The sequence below is a fragment of the Vipera berus genome (assembly GCF_964194415.1).
Source record: "Vipera berus genome assembly, chromosome: 3".
Taxonomy (NCBI): Eukaryota; Metazoa; Chordata; class Lepidosauria; order Squamata; family Viperidae; genus Vipera; species Vipera berus.
The window spans coordinates 120,277,977-120,300,055 of NC_138204.1; the positions used below are offsets into that span (position 1 = coordinate 120,277,977).

Below are 22,079 nucleotides of genomic sequence, written 5' to 3' on the forward strand. Positions count from 1 at the left end.
GGCGGCATATAAGTCCCAATAAATAAATAAATAAATAAATAAATAAATAAATAAATAAATAAATAAATAAATAAATAAATAAATAAATAAATTCACCAATCTCTGTCCTTAATATGCCCTGCATAGGGCAAAGAAGAACAATACCTTTTGTTGGTTTATGCCTATGAAAAGATAGGGATTGCCAGTGGAGTAATGAATATTATGCCGATATAATAGTCTGCCAGCTCAAAGTTAGCACTTTTCAACCAATTCATGAGAAGAGTCCTTAATCTGCAAGGTGACATTGTCACTTGTACTTGAAGACCATCATTCTGTGTCCTGCACTCTGAAATAGGTCATTGAATTGAACAAGTATCTCATCTCAAGGTTAAACATCCCATTTCCCCAAGTATCCTCAAAGCAACTGGTTGCAAAATTGCCGACACACTACCATCTTACTTTCATAGTTCGCAAGAGATTTTAAATGCAGGAAGAATGGATGTTTGTGACAGAGATCTTCCTCTTTTAACTACCACTGAATTTTTTGTTGTTGTTTTTTACAAATCAAACAAGTGCACATATAATGTATCAGAAACAAGAACTGGAGGGGCAGGTGCTAACCGTTTATATTACTTCCCTTTATTTGTGCTGCTTCAGAATTAGTAGTTGATTGGGATGGAGCAGTGACTAAATGATGCTTTTTTGCATTTTCCTGTTGGATAGCTGAATAGAACATGGTTTGATTCATATTTCCAGATTGACAGGAATGAAGATGGTTGTAGTTCAGTTTTAATTTGATTTTGAGGAACTAAGACTGTAAGTATAATAGTGTGTGTGGATGTATCTTTACTTTCCAGCTTACTTTTTTCACTCAGTTTATCTTAATCCCTCTCAATATGAAATTCCTAGAAATGGCCACAATATTTGAGATGATCTAATTAATGGAAAATAGCGTAGAATTATTGCTTCCATAAGTTGGAAATCATATTTCTTTTAATGGTGCCTAAAACTACATTTGTCTTCTCCACAGCTACAATATGACTCATATTCATCTTACAATAAATTACAACCCCAAAAAGTTTTTCACATATGCTGTTATTTTCCTGTATTTCTGCATTCTCTTAGTTATTTTTATTTCTCTCTGAAAAATTTCATTCTCTTACTCTATCTCACTTTCTTAAACTTAATTGTAGATTAAATAAATCAAATCAAATCAAATACAAAAAATGGAAAGAGGGGCACATAACTAAGGCTGATTATCAGCAGACAGCCAGAACACGCAAAGATGAAGTCAGGAAAGCAAAGGCTCAGAAAGAACAAAGACTTGAAACAGAAATCAAGGACAATAAAAAAAAAGTTTTTTCAACATATTGATAAGAAGAAAAAAGTCAAGGAAACTGTAGGTCCACTAAAGAGAGAAGATGGCAAGGAAATAACAGGCAGCTGGGAGAACGCAGAGCTGCTTAACTCATACTTTGCATCAGTCTTCACACAAAAAGAAACTATAGCCCAACATATCAAAAAAAAACCACTGCAAAAGACAAAACTAGAAACAAAATGGCAGTACACGTAACAATATAAAACAATAAGACATCCTCAATAAATTTAAAACATTCATGATAAACAATAAACTTGAAAATATCCATGATAGAAAATAACTAGAACAATGATTCCGTGTGGTCACAATATACTAAACCCTACAGGAACTGTCCCATGACAATTATATCATGCTTTACAGTTTACAGTTATCAAAGTAGTAGCAAGATGACTTACTGGAGACTCTCTGGCATATTCTGGCATATTATTGTTTTCTAGAAGATTGTCATAGTTAATCGAATATTCAAAGGGAGATTGGGTTTGGCTAGTTTAAAGAAAAGAAGAAACAGGGGTGACATGATAGCAGTATTCCAGTATCTGAGGGGCTGCCACAAAGAAGAGGGGTTCATGTTATTCTCCAAAGCAGCAGAGGGCAGGACAAGAAACAATGGTTGGAAACTAACCAAAGAGAGAAGGAACCTAGAATTAAGGAGAAACTTCTTGACAGTGAGGATAATTACCGTATTTATCGGCGTATAACACGCACTTTTTCTTCCTGAAAATAGGGGGCAAATGATGTGTGCGTGTTATACGCCGATATAATGTTAATGACCCATAGTTATTTATTTGAAATTTAAGTTTTTTTCCTGAAATTTCCTTTTTAAAATGAGGTGCGTGTTATACGCCGGTGCGTGTTATACGCCGATAAATACGGTAACTAGTGGAACAGCTTGCCTCCAGAAATTTTGGGTGCTCCATCACTAGAGATTTAAAAAAGAGACTAGACAGTCACTGGTCCTCCTGCTTGAGCAGGGGGCTGGACTAGAAGACCTCCAAGGTCCCTTTCAGCTCTATTTTGTTCTTTTCTGCAGCAAATGATTTTGTTTCTCTCCTCCACAGAATTAGTTGTACTATCCAGTTATGAATTATCTGCTCCTTGATATGCATTCCTTCCACTTCCTTACCCAACTCAAAATATTAGGCCAAGAAACAAATTCTCTGGTTCCATATTTGATACTGCATTCAAATTCAGTTAAAACCCATTAATAAACAACCTGTAAGGATTTTTTTTAAAAAACCAGCGAACAGGTCTAATTAATAAATATGTCCACACTGAATGTTAGATGTAAGCCCTACAAATATTAGGATGGCTCTGAGAATAAACGGATGGGGAAAAATTGCAATGATATTCCCCTGGCTGAAACAATGTGTTATATAGTATAATAACAGGGAGATATCTGCCTGACAGCCCCTGTTTCCACCGATCAATGTGAGGTTACTTTTTAATAAGCATGGAAAAAATGCTACTGTGTAGTGAAGATGCACAACAAAAATATTTGCAAACCATATTAATCCTGGTGACAAATTTATAAAAAAAGAAATCATCATACACCTCCAGGTAATTTGCATACATTGTTTAAGCTAGAGGAAGTTAAAAGAACATTCAGTTGATTATATTTTAGATATCTTAGTTATCTTATTTCTCAATTTTGAAAAGATATCTCCTAATTCAAAATTTATGTTACTGGTCTAACAGGTCCCTTTGTTTATATGTTATATAATACTTTTGCTCCAACATTTTATAAATAAAAAACTTTTATTGTATTTTGATTTTGATTTGTACAAATGCACTTCCTGTGCATATTTTTAAATCTCATCTATTTAAACTTTCTCTTTAGTTTTACAGGTGCTCAACCCTTTCTATCCCAAGGGCTACATGCAAGACCAGGTGATGGAATAGGGGCAGCAAACAGAAAGCCTTTGTGCTAGTTTCTCAAGGCAAGTGAATTGGTTGGGAAGTGAGGATTTACATGTTGGCTGCAGTAAGATTCCTAGAACAGAGAACTTTTACTTTCAGAGCAAACAGGAACAAAATCATACGGAGAGGGAGATGCATGAGGAAGCAGAGATATCTAATCTGAATGGCTTTACCAGGAATGCCACTGTTTTCCTGGTGCAATAATCTCTCCAGCAGTGCATCTGATTGTATTCAGGGGCTATCCTCTTGTCCTATAATTTTTCTTATTTATATCTACCAATGCCTAATTATTTTTATTAACTCTCTTCATTTTTTTCCATTTGTTGTTTTAATTCAAGATCCTTTGCACTGCTTTGAGATGAGTGAAGTTAGCAATTTTTCCTTCCTAAAAATTCCAATAATTTATTTTTAAAAAAAGCTCCCTAAAAATGTAGGAATACAGGTTGGTATTCGATATTGGCACTAAGGTTCCTATAAAGATATTGGCACTAAGGTTCCTATAAAGAGGACATGTTTTTCTGATATCATTCATGCAATTAATTACATGTGACTATCAAAGAACAGAGAGACAGGCCGTCATTAAACAAGAGCTGCTATTCTAGCCAGAGCTAGATGGGGAATGGATTTCCATTCTTTTGCTAACATTGCAGTGCAAGGGGCCATCACTCCAATCCCACATCTATTCTTCCATTTCAAAGGTATATTTAGTATTTTAAAATAACAGAAGTAGCAATATATTCAAATAACGTCATGCCTGTTTTAAGGCCATTCCATTTTCCATTCCCTTTCAAAATCATTTCCAAGTCTAGTTTGCATTGGCTTGGGGTCCAGTAATTGTATCTTCTCTTATTTTCAAAGGCTGTTCTTGTTTTCCCTTGTAGAATGGTCTTTTGATAGAAGAAGAAAAAAACATCCTGCTTAAACAAAACAGCAGTATTTTAGTCTATTAAATGTTCTTACTTAATTTAACACAGATTCCAAACTGGGTATGTTTTGAGGATATTAGATATAAATCCAAGTTACGAGGTTAGAATTTTTTTTTTATTTTTTTTTTATTTTATTTTTTTATTTTTTTTTTATTTTTTTTTACTAATATTTCTATACCGCCCTTCTCCCGAAGGACTCAGGGCGGTGTACAGGGCAAGAATAAAACATAAAGTTACAAAAATTAAAAAGTTATTAAATACATGCCCATAAAAAACAATAAATACATTAATAAAACCCCCAATAAAATGATAATAAAAACCCCAGCAATCCCACCCTCAGGCCAGGCCGGCTTGTTCAAACAGGTATGTTTTCAGATCGCGGCGAAAGGAGCGAAGATCCGGCGCCGTCCGGAGCTCAACCGGTAACTGGTTCCATAGCTCCGGAGCGCCCACAGAGAAAGATCTCCCCCTGGGGGCCACCAGTCTACATTCTCTGACCGGTGGCACCCTGAGGAGTCCCTCTCTGTGGGAACGCACAGGGCGAAGGGAAGTTGACGCCGGCAGCAGGTGTTCCCTAAGGTACTCCGGCCCCCTGCCATGTAGGGCTTTAAATACCATAACTAGTACCTTGAATCTCACCCGGAAGACAACTGGCAGCCAATGCAGCTCACGGAGCAGAGGTGTGACATGGGAGTATCGGGAAACTCCCAACACAACTCTCGCGGCTGCATTCTGTGCCAGTTGGAGCTTCCGGGTGGTCCTCAAGGACAGCCCCATGTAGAGAGCGTTGCAGTAGTCTAGTCGTGAGGTCACGAGCGCGTGAGTGACCGTGCATAGATCATCCCGGCTTAGATAGGGCCGCAACTGGCGCACCAGGCGAACCTGGGCGAAAGCCCCCCTAGTCACAGCTCCTATATGGTCTTCCAGGGTGAGCCGTGAATCTAGGAGGACTCCCAAGTTGCGAGCCCTATCTACGGGGGGTAATAATTCGCCCCCCATAACGAGAGGTGGAATGTCCGAATAAACCCGGGATGAAGGTATGCAAAGCCACTCGGTCTTGTCGGGGTTGAGTTGAAGTCTGTTCCTCCCCATCCAGACCCGAACCGCCTCCAGGCAACGGGACATCATGGTGAGGGCATCACTGGGGTGGTTTGGGGTCGAAAAGAAAAGCTGGGTATCATCAGCATACTGATGATACCCAACTCCAAAACCACGAATGATCTCACCCAGCGGTTTCATATAGATGTTGAACAGGAGAGGCGAGAGGACCGACCCCTGAGGAACTCCACAAATGAGAGACCTCGCGGTCGACCTCTGCCCTCCTGCCAACACCGACTGTGAGCGTCCCCGGAGATAGGAGGAGAACCACTGCAAAACCGTGCCTCCCACTCCCAACCCCCAGAGACGCCGCAGCAAGATACCATGCTCGATGGTATCGAAAGCCGCTGAGAGGTCTAATAGGACCAGAACAGAGGAATGCCCCCTGTCCCGAGCCCTCCAGAGATCATTCACCAGTGCGACCAATGCCGTCTCCGTGCTGTACCCGGGCCTGAAACCCGATTGGCACGGGTCTAGATAATCCGCTTCATCCAGGACCAGAGGGAGCTGATGTCCAGGACCAGAGGGAGCTTATGGGCAACAGAGACACTTTTCATAGAAACATTTTTCTTAAAACTTAACATTGGATTTTAGATCTTTTTCCAAGCGTATTTTTTAAAAAGTAACCATGTGAAACTGCAATTCTTGATTTTGAAAGGAAATTAAAAATAAAGGTAGTTAAACATGGATCTTGGAGCTCAAGAAATTGAATTTTAATATAGTCAGATCAGCAGGATTCTGTGGCAGCAGAGGCTAATAGGAAAAGGAACTCAAATTGGGTGAGAGCTCCTAAAGAAGAGAATATTAAAAGCACAAATTGCAAAGGTCCCCACCCCACCCTCAGAGTACCAAGGAGGGAGGCTCCTGAGGGTCCAAAGTACATAGGACCTTTCCCTATTGTGAAAGTCATCAATCTGGTGGTGGTAGAGCTCAAACTGTCCAGAATGCATCAGTCTTCCATTACAGCCTACTGAAACCATTTCAGAGCTCTAGGATGAGGCCCCCAATCCAATAATCATGGGGGGTGAGACACACTGTGAAGTTAAGAGGATTCTAGACTCCAGGATACATCAAGTAAAGTTACAGTAACTAATCTAATGGAAAGGTTACCCAATATCTGAGTCCAGATGGGTAAAATTTCACAATGTGAAAGCAGATCGCTCAGTGGAGCAATTCCATAATAAACATCCCAGGAAGGCAGGGCCATTGTGAGAGGAACTTAACAAATAATAATGTGTATTCATTGTTTTCCAGGTTCTCCCAACTCTGTAAAGGGGCCAGCCTGTCAAGCTACAAAAATTGCTTGCGCTAGGACAGCCATGCTGCTTCTAGCATGTATAGAATGCACAGGGGAATGTATGGAATGCACAGGTAGTTTCTATCCATTGGGAAGCAAGATCCCAGTAGAGAAGTTATGGTGAGCAGAGACTTTCTTTTCATAACAATGGCCTGAAGATTAATTGGACAATGTGACTTGAAGCATCAGAGAGGGAAGGGGAAAATTTACTCTTTTAACTATCTTTCTGGTGCCATATTGCCAGAGCTGGTTTTTCATTCATTAGTGCCAGTATGCTGTGCTCAATAAAGTTTTGCATTAGAGATCGTAATGTCTCAGGTGTGCTTACTTTGTTGGGATTGTCAGCCGGAACCTTGACAGTAACTTTATAACAGTTTCTTGCACTTGCAAACATAGAAGAGTCCCATGGTCACATGATCAATGTCACATGATGTTTTGCTCAATGACTGCTTCATTGAGCAACAGAAATTGCATTAGAGTCATTAAGAGACAACTACCTCTACATATTTAAGGCCAGCATGTAGAATATAAGCTGGACTAAAAGTAATGATGGGGAGGGGGTTGTAATCATACATAGAAGAAACGGATGCAATCAGCACCTATATTTCTTGTCTTTCATGTTTTTTTAATCCCATTTATATCCCGCCCTTCTCCGAAGACTCAGAGCGGCTTACAATTTAAGCACAAACCAATGTGCTTAGCAATAGCCTTCATTCTATGTATATGCCTGCTTATGAGGGCTTTCGCCCCCCCCCCAGCGGCATTATTACAAAGTCAGCTTAATTGCCCCCAACAATCTGGGTCCTCATTTTACCTACCTCGGAAGGATGGAAGGCTGAGTCAACCTTGAGCCTGGTGGGATGCGAACCTGCACTAATTGCAGGCAGCTGGTGTTACTTAAGGAGGCATTAGCCCACTGCTCCACCAAGGCTCCTTCTGTTAAAGAATAGAAGTCAGAATTAGCTTGAAGTGCTTTTTTATTTCTAGCAGGAAAATCCTCTCAGTAAAAAGGGAGTGCTTTGGGGCAGAAAGGCACAATATAAATCAAAGAAAGAAAACATCATCATTTCTATCAGAACCGCATCATTAATTTGAATTCTTAAATTAAGAATTCTTAATTCAAGATTTTCACTACTGATAGATTCATATAGTAGTTATTTCCTCCTCCCCACCCATGAAACAAATTTCTTACTGAACAAAATTCTAACAGCTGGAAGAACTTTGCTTTTGGAGATGTTTGTATGCCATAGAAAGCCAGTTTGATGTACTGGTAAATGCCCCAGGCTAGAAAACAGGAGACCTGAGTTCTAGTCTTAATAATAAATTTGAAATATGGCAATGTAAAAAGCACTGGCAGGCAGGAATCTAGCATGGGAATCAATCAACGTTTAAAAGGCATGGAAATCTAACACCTAGGTCCATGTTTTACATCTATGAAAGAGAATGGAGAAAAACCACATGCCTGATCAGAGAGATTTTTCTAACAAAGGAGCTAACAAGCAAAATATCTCTTCGGACCATAAAAACATGTTATCACACGAGTGTTTCCTGCTTCACTGGTCATAAAACCATATACCTCATTCACATGTTTTTCACAAAGGGCTCAAAATTATATAAAAATCTTACTGATGGGTCAGTCTCTTGCCAGCTACCCTAAAAGCAAACTTTGTATTGTTTGTGGAATAATAATAATAAGAGATGGGGACTGTAGTCAAGAAATTAAAAGACGCTTGCTCCTCGGGAGGAAAGCCATGGCAAATCTAGACAGCACACTAAAAAGCAGAGACATCACCCTGTCAACAAAAGTGCGTATAGTCAAGGCTATGGTCTTCCCAGTTGCAATGTATGGCAGTGAAAGTTGGACCATAAGAAAGGCTGAGTGCCAAAGAATTGAGGCCTTTGAACTCTGGTGCTGGAGAAGACTCCTGCGAGTCCCTTGGACTGCAAGGCGATCAAACCGGTCAGTCCTAGAGGAGATCAACCCTGACTGCTCTTTAGAAGGCCAGATCCTGAAGTTGAAACTCAAATACTTTGGCCACCTAATGAGAAGGAAGGACTCACTGGAGAAGAGCCTAATGCTGGGAAAGGTTGAGGGCAAGAGAAGAAGGGGACGACAGAGAATGAGGTGGCTGGATGGAGTCACTGAAGCAGTAGGTGTGAGCTTAAATGGACTTCAGAAGATGGTAGAGGACAGGAAGGCCTGGAGGAACGTTGTCCATAGGGTCGCGATGGGTCGGACACGACTTTGCAACTAACAACAACAACAATAATAAGAGAGAGAGAGAGAGAGAGAGAGGCCTATGAAGAATGAAGATAAACTTTGGGCCCTGAAAGCACGCAGGTATCAAGTCAGAATATGAGTGGCACACCTGTCAGCAACTGGAAGTGCATAAGTCCATGTACTTCCCTTTCTGTCTCACAATTCAATCCATACATCCTTTAATTTTCAGACACATCTTTTTCTCACAGCTCCTTAAAAAACCCACAATGTATACTGTAATTAGCAGGAAAACTATATCTAGCACTTCTGAATTCTTTCCCCAAGGGGGAAAAGAAAGTTCACAGCCTGCAGGTTGCTAGCAAAGATGTCTAAGAATGTAGTTATTGCTGCTAAAGGCAAGAATAAACAACGAATCAATTTTACAACTCTCCCCTGTTACTAGAACAGAACAAAACAGAACAGAATAGAATAACACAGTCGGAGGTCATCTAGTCCAATCCCGTGCCCAAGGAGGAGTCCCTACACCACAGGTCTGCAACTCGTGGCTCCGGAGCTGCATGCGGCTCTCTCAGCCATCTCCTGTGGCTCCCAGTCCTCTGCCATGTGCAGTCCAAAAAAAAAAGTGGGACTAAAACAGTTCAACCAATCAATTCAAATATGCAGGGTAGGTGCATATCTCGCCTTGGCTCCACTCTTCAGTCAAACCCTGTTCTGCGTGTGCGCACATGTACACACATGCGCACACATTTCTTGCGGCTCCCAGTTTTTCCTTTTGTGAGGGAACCGGTTCCGAGTGGCTCTTTCACTGTTTCAGGTTGCTGACCCCTGCCCTACACTATTTCTGACAGATGGCAATCCAGTCTCTTCTTGAAAGCCTCCAGTGATGAAACACCAATAACATCTGAAGGCAGTCTGTTCCATTGGTTGACTGTTCTCACTGTCAGGAAATTTCTCCTTATTTCCAGGTTGAATCTCTCTTTGATCAGTTTCCATCTGTTATTCCTTGTCTGGCCTTTAGGTGCTTTGGAAAATAGGTTGACCCCCTCCTCTCTGTGGCAGCCTCTCAAATATTGGAACACTATCACATCTGCCCTGGTCCTTCTCTTCACTAGACTAGCCATGCCCTGGTTCCTGTAACTGTTCTTCACGTTTTAGCTTCCAGTCCCCTAATCATCCTTGTTGCTCTTCTCTGCACTCTCTCCAGAGTCTCAACATCTTTTTTATAGTCTGGAGACCAAAATTTATTGCAGTATTCTAGATGTGGTCTTACTAAGGCTTTCTAGAGTGGGATTAGTACTTTACAGATCATCATTGAATCCCTCTGTTAATCCAGTTTAATCCAGTGCATTGGATTTTTTGGCTGCCGCCACACGCTGCTGGCTCATATTTAATTGATTGTCCACTAAGACTCCAAGATCCCTCTCACAGTTGCTGCTATAAAAGCCCATTATCAAACCATCTAGTTGGGAAAATGCTATAGGCTTCTTTAGCTTCCTTAGCCTCATCCCTAGCCTCTCTAGCACTTGGGGGTTGACCAGGCATCTAGTGCACCCCGAGTCCAACAGGGCCATAAGGACCCTCTTTACATCTGAAGATACTGAAATCTCCACCCTAGTAGTCACAGGGGTGATGGGGCCACTTACCACTTCACTATCACTCTTGTAGAAGACTGGCCCCATCTTGGCAGGGGTTGGGGTTCCCCTTCCCTGGATTGAGGTGGGAACTCTACAACTTGTTGCCCTGAAAGAGTTTTATCCCTTAACTTTGGTGGACTCTTCTTCTTTTGGTTGGCTTTGGTCATGGTGTGAGGCACTCGGCAGGTGGGTGCTCCTCCTTCCCGTAGTGAAAGCAGCCACCAAAGTTTTGGTGGGATCTCCCTCCTTTGCCTGGAAATGCACCACCTCTTCCCTTTCTGATAGGGTGGCAGGACTGATACTCCTGCCCAACGTGCTTATGGAACACCATCAAGTCGATCTCTACCTCAGTGGCTATGTGGTACCATGCTCACAGGTTGCTCTGCACCACCCAGGGTAAGCAATTCTGGTACAGTTTCTTATTCAGTCCCTCTCAGAAATGGTAGTCCAGCAAACATTCAGGCCACTCTCCCAAGTGGCTGGCCAGGTGGCAAAAATCTTGAATGTACTCTGATACCGGTCACTTCTTCCGTTTTAGGGAACAGATGCAGGTGGGTCACCATGGAGTCTTCAAATGACTCTTGCAAGGCTTGCATGAAGGCATCGAGGTCATCCAACTCTGGGGCATTTTCATCGTGCAGCGACACCAACCACTCTGAAGCGCTTTCTTCAGGTTGACTGCAATGACAAGAACCCTGGCCATATCGTCTGGGTACATCACTCCATAATGTTCCATATGGTGCCAGGCCTGAGTCAGGAAATGGCTAAGCAGTTTGGGTGCCCATCAAAATGGGCTACTGGAGGGGGGCTGATGCTCCTCCCACACCAAGATGAGCCTCTGGGGTGGAATGTCAGCTGCTGCCACTAGTGCCGGTACTGGGATTCCAGCCACAGCTGCTTGTGCTGGGGCTCTGACCATGGCCAGGACCACCAGAGCTGCTGGCTGCAATGGAGAAGGTATGGCAAAGCCCACTCTCGCCACGGCCTGTGTCGGAGTCCCAGCCACAGCCGCTGTCACCAGGGCCGCCAGCTGAAGAATAGGAGGAGGAGGAGTAGCCAGGGCTGCTGGGGTTTTCATGACTCCCCGCCCGCTGGTGGCGGTTGTGGCTTCCAGCGCTGTTGTAGCATAAATCTCCTTGCCTCCAAACTTCTCTCTCAACAGCTGCATGGATGGGCTACGGCTGGTGACCGGGAGCTTCCACTCAGCAGGCTCATCCCATTCAGCTAGCCACTTTGCTTTCCACTTGCTGCCTCAGACCACATTGACCCCAGAAGGAAGAAGGTCTTTGGCCTCCACTGCCTTGCCCACATTTGCTGCCCATTGGAGTCTTTGGTCCCTGGTACAGGGCGTCCTTCGCTCGCTCCTTTGTGGCTGTGGCCGGTTGCTCAGACTTCAGCTTCAGAAGCAAAATGACTGGTTGCACTCTTGCTCTGGTCTGAGGTGGTGCTGGCTCTTCCCAAGCAGGGCCTTTCCCAGCTTCTTCTTCCCTTCCAAGTTTTTGCTCATAGCCGACATCTTGGGGTGTGATCCAGGTAGGCTGTTTCTATGACAACTGGCTTAATGTCAACCGTCCCACTGGGTTAGAGAGCAAAAGAAACTCCTAGGACATTTCCCCCCCCCAAGAATGTAACTTTACTGAAGATTCCACATGGGTACAGAAGTAGAAAAGCCAGTTCTAATGATTTCATGCAAAAACAGCATTCCCTTTTTTCCCCAGGACTTCCCATCGTCCATTGTCCACCAATCATTTGCATTCTCGTTGTTTTGGGAATGGTCTGTCTCAGACTTCCTCAGCTGGTGATCTTGAGGTATTGGATCTTTCTCAGGCTTCCAGTTAGCACACTTGCATACCAAATTTCCCTCCCAAACCTCCCTTACATTCCAATGCCTCACTCCCCCATCCCATTACCGTTGTCTGGTTGCAAGCGGGGCTGTGTAGTGAGTCAGCCATGACATAGAGCAGAGGTCACCAACCTTTTAGGCACCAGGGACCGGTTACATGGTGAGAGGTTTTTCTGCGGACCGGAGGGGACGTGGTTTTGTGTGCTGCCTGCATCTTATGGATGGGGCTTTGCTTTTGTGGCCCGGTTGCTGACATACTGCGGCCCAGTACCGGTCCACAGACCGGGGGTTGGGGTGCCCTGGCATAGAGGGGTAGCTATACTGAACCTTATTCTTACTAAGTGCTCACTTGTCCATTGTCACCAGTGTCCCTGTCCGAAACAGTCATCAGAGCTATCACCATCCCCAGTGGCGAATCCTCTGGAATAGTTATCAACAAAGACACCACTGTGATTTCTGGAGGATTGTCATTGAGATCCAAAATCTCGATCAAAAATTTGCAGTGTCCTTTTAATGGAGGATTTCTGTTATCTTTTGCCTCAACATGTCTTTCATAGAAATTCCTTTCTTCAAAGTCTAAATGTCCTTTCACATATATCTCACCAGTTTGATGATCAAGGATCAATTTTTCTTTTCCATTGGTAGGAGAAAAATTACTTGAAATGTATGCAATTTCTTTATTTCTCCCCTCATCTAAATCTGTTGCATTTACCTTAAATACTACCTCATTTTCTGAGTTTTCTAAAATCTGGACATTATAAACTGACTGGTTAAATACAGGAGGGTTGTCATTTGCATCTAGCACTTTGGTCCCTAACTGCACTGTACCAGTGAGTTGTGGGTCACCTCCATCGGTGGCTAAAAGAAATAAGCGATGAACAGCACATTCTTTTCTATCAAGATATTTATTTAAAACAAGAAATAAAGAGACACTATGTTCATAAATTTCTATTACTAGACGGAAGAGTAGGTTGGGATTAAGTCTGTAGCTAAGCAGAGAGTTTGCACCAATATCAGCATCAGAGGCTCCCTCTAGGGGAAAATTTGAATTATGAAGACTAGACTCTGCAATAGTAAATTGCCTCTCTGTAACAGGGAAGATTGGAGCATTGTCATTTATGTCTATAATCTCCACCTCTATGTGAAAAATCCTTAATGGTTTCTCCACAAGGGCATCCAGATGAACAATGCACATAGCACTCTTGTCACAAAGCTTCTCCCTGCCAATTTGAGAATTCACAAACAAAATCCCATTCTGCACTTTTACCTGGAAATATTCCCTTTGTTCCTTGGAGGCCAACTGAAACATCCAAGACACAAGTGCATCCACATCTAGACCCAGATCCTGGGCAATGTGGCTCACAAAAGTGCCCTGCTGGGATCCCTCCTGTATTGAGTAATAGAGCTGGCTGCTCCCCATTCCCCAAAGAGTATGGAGAAGAGCTAGCTGCAGCAGCGATGCCTTCCCAGAATCCACTTTCCACACAAGTATGGCAAAACTGGAGACCAGTTTTTCTTTTTTAAAAAAATAAACAAATCCCTTTCTTATAGGATTCAGGAGCAGAGCCCCAGTCCCACCTATGAACTGATGGTGCTAGAATCTTTTCTAGAGGTTTTGCAACTTATAGCTGGTGCCTCTTTAATGATTCCCTGAGTAGGAGACCAGGAGGGCGGAGCTATGCATATTCAGCCTTACTTAGGTATTCGTCGAGACAACAGCGACCCCTTGTGATGGCCTTCTGAAATTCTTCCATTGTTTTAATACAATTATTATAACCATTTTATAATTGTTTTAATACAATTATTATAACCATTTTATAATACTTGCAAATGTTGCAAACTTCTCAAATAATATTGATAATGTTATGCACTATATTTCATTTTATACACCTTTCTTCTTCACTTATATTAATTTGTCTAACTCATTGTCTTACACTAATGCAGCAGCTTGACATTTGCTTAATGTTTCCATAGTCTCTTTTTAGTAAGATTATATTTTTTCCCATGTTTGCAAAAGAGTTACAGAGCCAAAGTTCTTCATTAGATCTCCAAGTAATTAATTTTTCAGAAGAGTTTTGAATGTGATGACAACAGTTCCAATCTGCTGAAAGTAGTTCATGTCTATCTCCAGAGTCCCCAATTAATGATATCGGTTTTGCATGTTCTGATCAGAAGAATACTAATTTGTAGTGGTATAAAACTTTTGAAAATTCTGGACAGGAAGCATAGGAATTCTCAGATACACTGTTTTGACTAGGGGTTACTTTTGTCTAGACAGGGAAATATGCTTTAGTTCTTATCTTGCTGGAGTTATTACATTTCTACTGGACTTCTCCAAAATATATAGATGTAAAAATGCTTCTGAACAATTCAAGGACTATTTGAAGAAATATTGTTATATCAACTAGTTTGAAATGGACTTGGAAGTGTTTATAGGTTGTAGTTTTAGAGTTTAATGTTTAGTATTAAGGATAATATGAAACAATGATTGTTAAATGATAAGAAATTAAATATAGATATTAAATATGATTTAAAATTATGAAATAGAAATTGCTAATGATGATTTACGAAGAAACGCAGATAGGGGGGACTCGAGGAAGTCACCTGAAAATTATTAGAAAGATTAGGAATAACGGAAGTTAAGTATTCTTTTTGTATTTTTGTTGATTGTATTGTTTATGTTATGTCTTGTTTTTTATATGTATTTTTTTGTTTAAATATATGTTTACATAAAAGCAATAAATTTTTTTAAAAAAAAATTATTAAACCTAACTAATCTTTAAACCTTGGTACAAAATGCTTATTTGAAAACTACTATTATTGCAATCCAGACAGCATTTTTTAAAAAAAGATACAATTTTTAAATGCTCAGTTCCTATATTTTGGTTTCCAGATCTAAATATAAATAGCTGTAAGAGGTTTTAACATGTTTTTTTTTTCTTCACAGTGTCACTCAGATACTGGAGCGTGGAGCAGGTCCTTCCATCTCATGTAAATAAAAAAAGGTTATCCCAAGCCACTTTTGCCTGCATTTACTTCACATTTTTAAATAAACCATTCTTTAGAGTTTAAATGTTACAACATGGCCCCAAAACCTCTGGTGCTTTGCTGTTTTATCATTGCTATAACTATCCTATACTGCTACTTTCAAAGAGACATCCCTGTTTGGGCCAAAAGAAGAACAGCTGCTAAAGGCAAGATCAGACACTGCTGATTTATTTTGAGTGAGCTCAGATCTTATCAGACCCAATTGAACACATCATCTAATAAAGAAGCAACTTGCTTATGTCTGGCCCCCTTCTATACTTGCATGTGCCATCATGGCCCAAGTATGAAAAAGCGGAGCTTGCATCACACTGTCAGAACACACACTTCAACATTATAACAACATTTTGGTTAGGAATAATGCCTATAGGAGTACATAATAACTAAATCAGCAGAGCATAAGGATTTCACCAGCCTCAAAACCTGAGAATGTACCAAGAAGAAATAAAAGCCTTCTAAAGATGGTGCCTTAGACCTCAAAATATCTAGTACATATCTATCCGCATTTCAAAATCCAATCTTTAATAAACATTATATTAAGATACAGAACTCCATCTATTTGCTCTAAGAGAAAGAGAAAAAAAAATATTTCAATGTTGTAAGCCGCCCGGAGTTGCCTTTCAGCAAGATGGATAGCAAACAAATATAATAAATAAATATTTTTTCATCATCTATGTATAATTTGCAATATTTTACTTCATTTTTACTGTCAAACACAACTTTTCTTTTTACAAAGCTGTTTTGATATTCTTTTTCCCCATATCTACTTACTATTCATTGTGTTGGGAAAGTAATCTATCTTCTAATATTTTATATATAGTTCTTTTATACCAGTTTAAAATCTCATTCTTAAAACATGCAAATTCTGTAGTTGACTGTGGAATCCAAGTAATATAACAGATAGTCCTCACTTAACAGCCCTCCATTCAGCGACTATTCAAAGTTATAACATCATTGGGGCTTCCAGTTTTATGCAGTTAGCGCTACAGCCAAGGGATCATGGGGCTCCGCACCCTACGGCTGATTTCTCTCTGTTTGTGGACCCTAAATGGGCCCAAAGCCACCCCAGAGAGGTGGCAAGGAAGGAAGGAAGCCCTGACGATTGTGGGAGACAGTGGTCAATCAGGATGACCAGGGAAAGCCCTCCAGAAACTGACAGAAGAAAGGCTAGCATCATTTTGGAATCTAGCCCAAGCTACATGCAGTCGAAGCCAAAAAGCACTAAATTAAGCGTGATAGTAAACAGTGTGATTGCACTGAGTAAGAATATTGATTCTCTTTCTTCCACCTGACTGATTTCCTGAAAAAAACAAAACAAAAAAAAAACCCAGAAGTAAAAATCCTCCAAAAGTGAGGGGGGGCGGGTCTTTGCTCCATCCTTCTCTAAACGGAAGTGGCGAATTAAATTTAAGGGGAATAAAGATACAGAAATAAAATTAATAGAAGATTTAAATCTGGAAAATGTGAAATCGATGGAATTTATTAAGAGTTTCCTGGCAAATGATTATGGACAGAGATAAAAGGCTTATTTGTTTAGTTACTTCATCAAAGAAGGAAATCTTCTTTATCTAAAATACATTAAATTACAATTTAAAAGAAAATTTCTATAAAATGATGTATCACTGGTATTTAACACCAGACAAGTTATCCAGAATGTAAAAAGGTATTTCAAATGAATGTTGGAAATGTAAATGTAAAGAAAGACCATTTTATCATTTATGGCAGACATGTGTTAAAGCAAAGAAATATTGGAGTAAGGATTCATATTCTAATACAGAAAATTCTTGAAGTGAACATAAAGGTAAAATCAGAAACTTTTCTTTTGGGTATAATGGAAAAAGATTTGGGGAAAAAATGGAACTTTGATGTTATATATGTTGATGGCAGCAAGACTACTTTATGTACAAAAATGGAAGGACATTTCAATCCCCACAATGGACGAATGGCAACAAAAGTTGATGAAATTAACAGAGATGGCTAAACTGACTGCTTTGATCAAAGTAAAAACCACAGTTACTTTTGTTTCTACTTGGAAACCGCTTCTGGACTTCGAGCTTGAGGTGGAAAAAAAATGAAACATTGATTTTGGGTTTTACTGATTAGGTAGATATGTTGTTATAGAAATGGCTAGTTTGTACTCAGTGGCGTAGCGTGGGGGGTGCAGGGGGGGCCGGCCGCACTGGGCGCAACATCTGGGGGGGGCGCATTAGATGCATTTTACTTTAATTACATCAGTATTTTCACGGGTTAGGGGGCGCAAATTACTTGCCTTGCCCTGGGTGCTGACAACCCACGCTACGCCACTGTTTGTATTATTATGTAAACACCTTTTTTCTCCCTTCTTTTCTACACTTCTCCTTTCCCCATTCCCTCACTTATTTTTCCTACTAGTTGCTTTTGTATTTTGTATTATAAAATAATAACAAAATATAAACAGTTAAAAGAAATAAAGAAGGAAATAAGATCTGTTTTCAACAAACTCATTTGTTTGTTCATTTGTTTATTTCAGCTGCTCACAAATCTGCTGCTTATCTTTTCCAGGATTTCCCCAAGTATTGATGTCAAGCTGATTGATCAGCAGTTTCCTGGATCCACTTTTCCCCCCCTTCTTGAAGATTGTAACCACGTCAGCTCTTTTCCAGTCCTCTGGCAGTTCCCTTGTGTTTCAGGAGCTCTGAAAGATTTTCTCCTAAGAACATATTTGCCAGCTCCTTCGGTACTCTGGGACACAAAGCACGTGGTCTATATGATTTGAATTCATCTCAAGTGGATAGGTGTTCTTTTTACCAATTTCTTACCTATTTTGACCTGCATTCCTTTTCTGTCTCCCACTGTGCTGCTTTTGATAGGTTGGGTTACAGATGCAAGAAGGAGTGAGACAGCTCTGCTCTCTTCATGCTTCCTCTTGCCATCTTTTCCCATTAGTGCAGCAGTTCCCAATCCTTCCGGCTTCACAGACTGCCGGTGGCAGAAGCGGGGGGGGGGGGTGATTTCAAATACGCAATCTAGATCCCACAAATACACAAATGAAACTTCATGTGCTTGCCCACCACTGATTCCACAGGCCACAGACCAGTACTGGCCCACTGACTGAGGGTTGGGGACCCCTGCATTAGTGGATTGATCATTATATTGACTTTCTTCTTGTTCCTTACTTATTGAAAGAAACTGGAATTATTATTTTTTGTTACTTTTGGCATGTGTTGCAAGCCTTAGTTCATTCTGAGCCTTAGCCTTCCTGACTTCATCCCTGCAGATTTGGGTTATTTGCTGGTATTCTATTTTAGTTATATGTCCCTCTTTCCATTTTTTTATATTTCTTCTTTTTGGCCCTCAATTTGTCAGTGAAGTCTTTGTGCAACCATGCTGATCTTGTCTGCTATCTTTTGTTTTTCTTCCTTTGTGGTATTGCTTTTGTTTGGACCTTTAATATTTTGTTTTTCAGAAGTTCCTGTGCATCCTGAACTGTTTTCCCTCTAGGATTTCCATCCATAGAATCCTTCCTAATCTCTTAGTTTGTTGAAGTCAACTCTCTTAAAGACTAAAACACTAATCTGACTTTGTTCAGTAATGTGTGCCAGCATTATATTGAATTCTAGTATAAGATAGTCATTCTCACCCAAATTTCCTACAATGTCTACTCTCTCAACCATTTTATCCCTATTAGTTGGGATTAAATCCACTAGGTAACCCTCTAGTTACCTCCTCCATCTTTTGGGTGACAAAGTTGTCGGCTAAGCACATCAGAAATCTCCCACTCGCTGTGGAGTTTGTTTCCCAGTTGATGTCAGGGTAGTTAAAGTTCCCCCATTGCTGACTGATTAGCAAAAAGTTCATTATTTCCTCCATTAGGTTGGGTGGCCTGTAGTACACCTCTATAGCAATGTCATTTTTTCCTGTAATATCTATCCAAATAGTTTCAAAAACACTTTCATTCCTACTATTGTGTATTTCTGTAGGGTATAGTAATTCTTTATATATGGTGCAATAATAATAATAATAATAATAATAATAATAATAATAATAATAATAATAATAATAATAATAATAATAATAATAATAATAATAATAAGTTGGAAGGGACCTTGGAGGTCATCTAATCCAACCCCCTGCTAAGGCAGGAAACCCTATACCATTTCAGACAAATGGCTGTCCAGTCTCTTCTTAAAAACTTCCAGTGTTGGAGCATTCACCACTTCTGGAGGCAGGTTGTTCCACTGGTTAGTTGTTCTAACTGTCAGGAAGTTTCTCCTTAGTTCTAGGTTGCTTCTCTCCTTGACTAGTTTCCATCCATTGCTTCTTGTCCTGCTTTCAGGTGCTTTGGAGAATAGCTTGGCTCCCTCTTCTTTGTGGCGGCCCCTGAGATATTGGAACACTGCTATCATGTCACCCCTCACCCTTCTCTTCATTAAACTACACATACCCAATTCCAGCAACCGTTCCCTATATGTTTTAGCCTCCAGTCCCCCAATCATCTTTGTTGCTCTTCTCTGTACTCTTTCTAGAGTCTCGACATCTTTTTTACATCGTGGTGACCAAAACTGGATGCAGTATTCCAGGTGTGGCCTTACCAAGGCATTGTAAAGTGGTATTAGTACGTCACGTGATTTTGATTCTATTCCTCTGATAATGCAGCCTAGCACTGTGTTGGCTTTTTTGGCAGCTGCAGCACACTGCTGGCTCATATTTAAGTGAGTGTCCACTAGGACTCCAAGATCCCTCTCACAGTTACTACTATCGAGCAAGGTACCACCTATACTATACCTGTGCATTTGATTTTTCCTGCCTAAATGCAGAACCTTACTTTTTTCACAATTGAATTTCATTTTATTAGATAGTGCCCAGTGTTCGAGTCTGTCCAGATCCTCCTGTATCTTAAGCCTATCTTCTGGAGTATTGGCTATTCCTGCCAGCTTGGTGTCATCTGCAAATTTGATGAGTTCCCCATCTATCCCCTCATCCAAATCATTGATGAAGATGTTGAAGAGCACTGGGCCCAGAACAGAGCCCTGGGGCACCCCACTACACACTTCCTTCCACGTAGATGCAGTTCCATTGTTGACCACATGCTGAGTACGGCCTGTCAGCCAGCTACAAATCCATCTGGTGGTGATGCTATCTAACCCACATTTTTCTATCTTATCAAGTAGTAGGTTGTGATCTACTTTATCACAATAATTAGTATCCTTTAGCAATATGTTCCAATCATGTGTTCCATCCCACCAAGTTTCAGTAATAGCAACAAAATCATGCCTGCCTTCATGTACCAGGGCAGGGGTAGGCAACCTTGGTTCTTTTATGACTCATGCTGGCTCAGGATTTCTGGGAGTTGAAGTCCACAAGTCATAAAAGAGCCAAGGTTGCCTACCCCTATACTAGGCCTTCAAGTTCTCCATGTTTGTTCCCCAAACATTAAACAATAGTGTGTAGGCATCTGAGCCCTTTAGGGCTGACCTTGCATTTGTTTCCTACATCTCCTGTTTTATACCTGAGTTTCCCTTCCCTCCTACCACTCCATTCCTCATTGTCTTGGGGTTTATGCTTGGGGTTTGGTCCTAAAGATTGCTCTTCCTCCCCTTGCAATTTTAGTTTAAAGCTCATCAGATAAGGTGGACCAGTTGCTTTCCAAACATACCCTACTCTTCTCTGCATGTCTTTATTTCAGCAAAGTAGTTGACGAAGTATCTCATGGCATTGTGATTAGCTGCCTTGATAAGAATGGCCTAACAATTCACTGGCTTGAAAATCATACTCAAAGATTATTTGTCAATGATTCTTCATTAAATTTAAGGGCTGTTTTCACTGGAGTTCTGTACAACAAGCCAGTAGTCATCATTTTTTTATATATAAATAACTAAGATGAGGAGCTGGAAGGAATGTTCATATAGTAAAAAAAACATCAGGAGAGAAAGCTACTACCCTAGAATATTTGCTCTTGACTACAGTGGTTACACAACTTGGTAGTGTAGGTTTTTAATATAGATCATAATTTATAAATATAATAACAAAATGCCAGCAAATAGCTAAAAGCTCTAAGATAATATGTGGACTTTTTTACAATGGCAGAACTCAGGCTTTTCTGATAGTTGTAAGACATAAAATATTGAGAAGCAGTGCCCTAGAAGAGGTGAAAAAAAAACCCCTCATAACTACCTTAGTAGGTTAGAAAAGTAAATGAGAATACTGGTGATCCTTGACTTATGACCAGTCACTGAGCAATCATTGGAAGTTATGATGGACGTACAGTACCTTGAAATTACTTATGAGCCAAATTCAAAGTTCTGATGATGGGATCCCCCCATGGTCACATGACTGAACTTTGGATGCTCAGCACACAGCTGCATTTACGGCTGTCTGCAATGTCCCACAGTTATGTGACCACATTTTATGATAGTTTTGCCTATTTTCACCTGTCATTAAACCATCCCCATCGCAAACCATTAATTTGCTTAATGGCTACAGCATTTGCTTAACAACTACTGCAAAAAAGGTGTAATTGGGTCAGTCATGTGACTGAACTGTTTTACAACTTCATAACTTACAGCTGTGATGGGCAGACTCTATTACGGTGAGGTCGAGACTATCTGTAACAAAATTAAATTTAACAAAGACAAGTGCATAAATACAGAATAAGGAATAAAAAACTGATTAAAATCACTAATGTAATGTGGCTGCAGAAAAGGTAAATGATTCTTTTTTCTTGCATTCAGTTGTGCCCAATTCTCAGAAACTGCCTGGATA

General features: G+C 40.6%; 2 protein-coding genes across 2 annotated transcripts in view; both read right to left on the minus strand.

The window, feature by feature from the left end:
- LOC308666662 (protocadherin alpha-5-like) overlaps window positions 1–22,079 on the minus strand; it is a gene marked incomplete at its 5' end in the record, with an annotated part of 153,128 nt that overhangs the window by 68,835 nt on the left and 62,214 nt on the right. The window lies entirely within an intron of this gene.
- On the minus strand, window positions 12,631–14,047 carry LOC308665516 (protocadherin alpha-5-like; the record flags this gene model as incomplete). Its single annotated transcript, XM_081323577.1, has 2 exons — window positions 12,631–13,808; window positions 13,990–14,047. The coding sequence occupies 2 exons, from the start codon at window positions 14,045–14,047 to the stop codon at window positions 12,631–12,633; spliced, it is 1,236 nt and encodes a 411-aa protein (XP_081179703.1).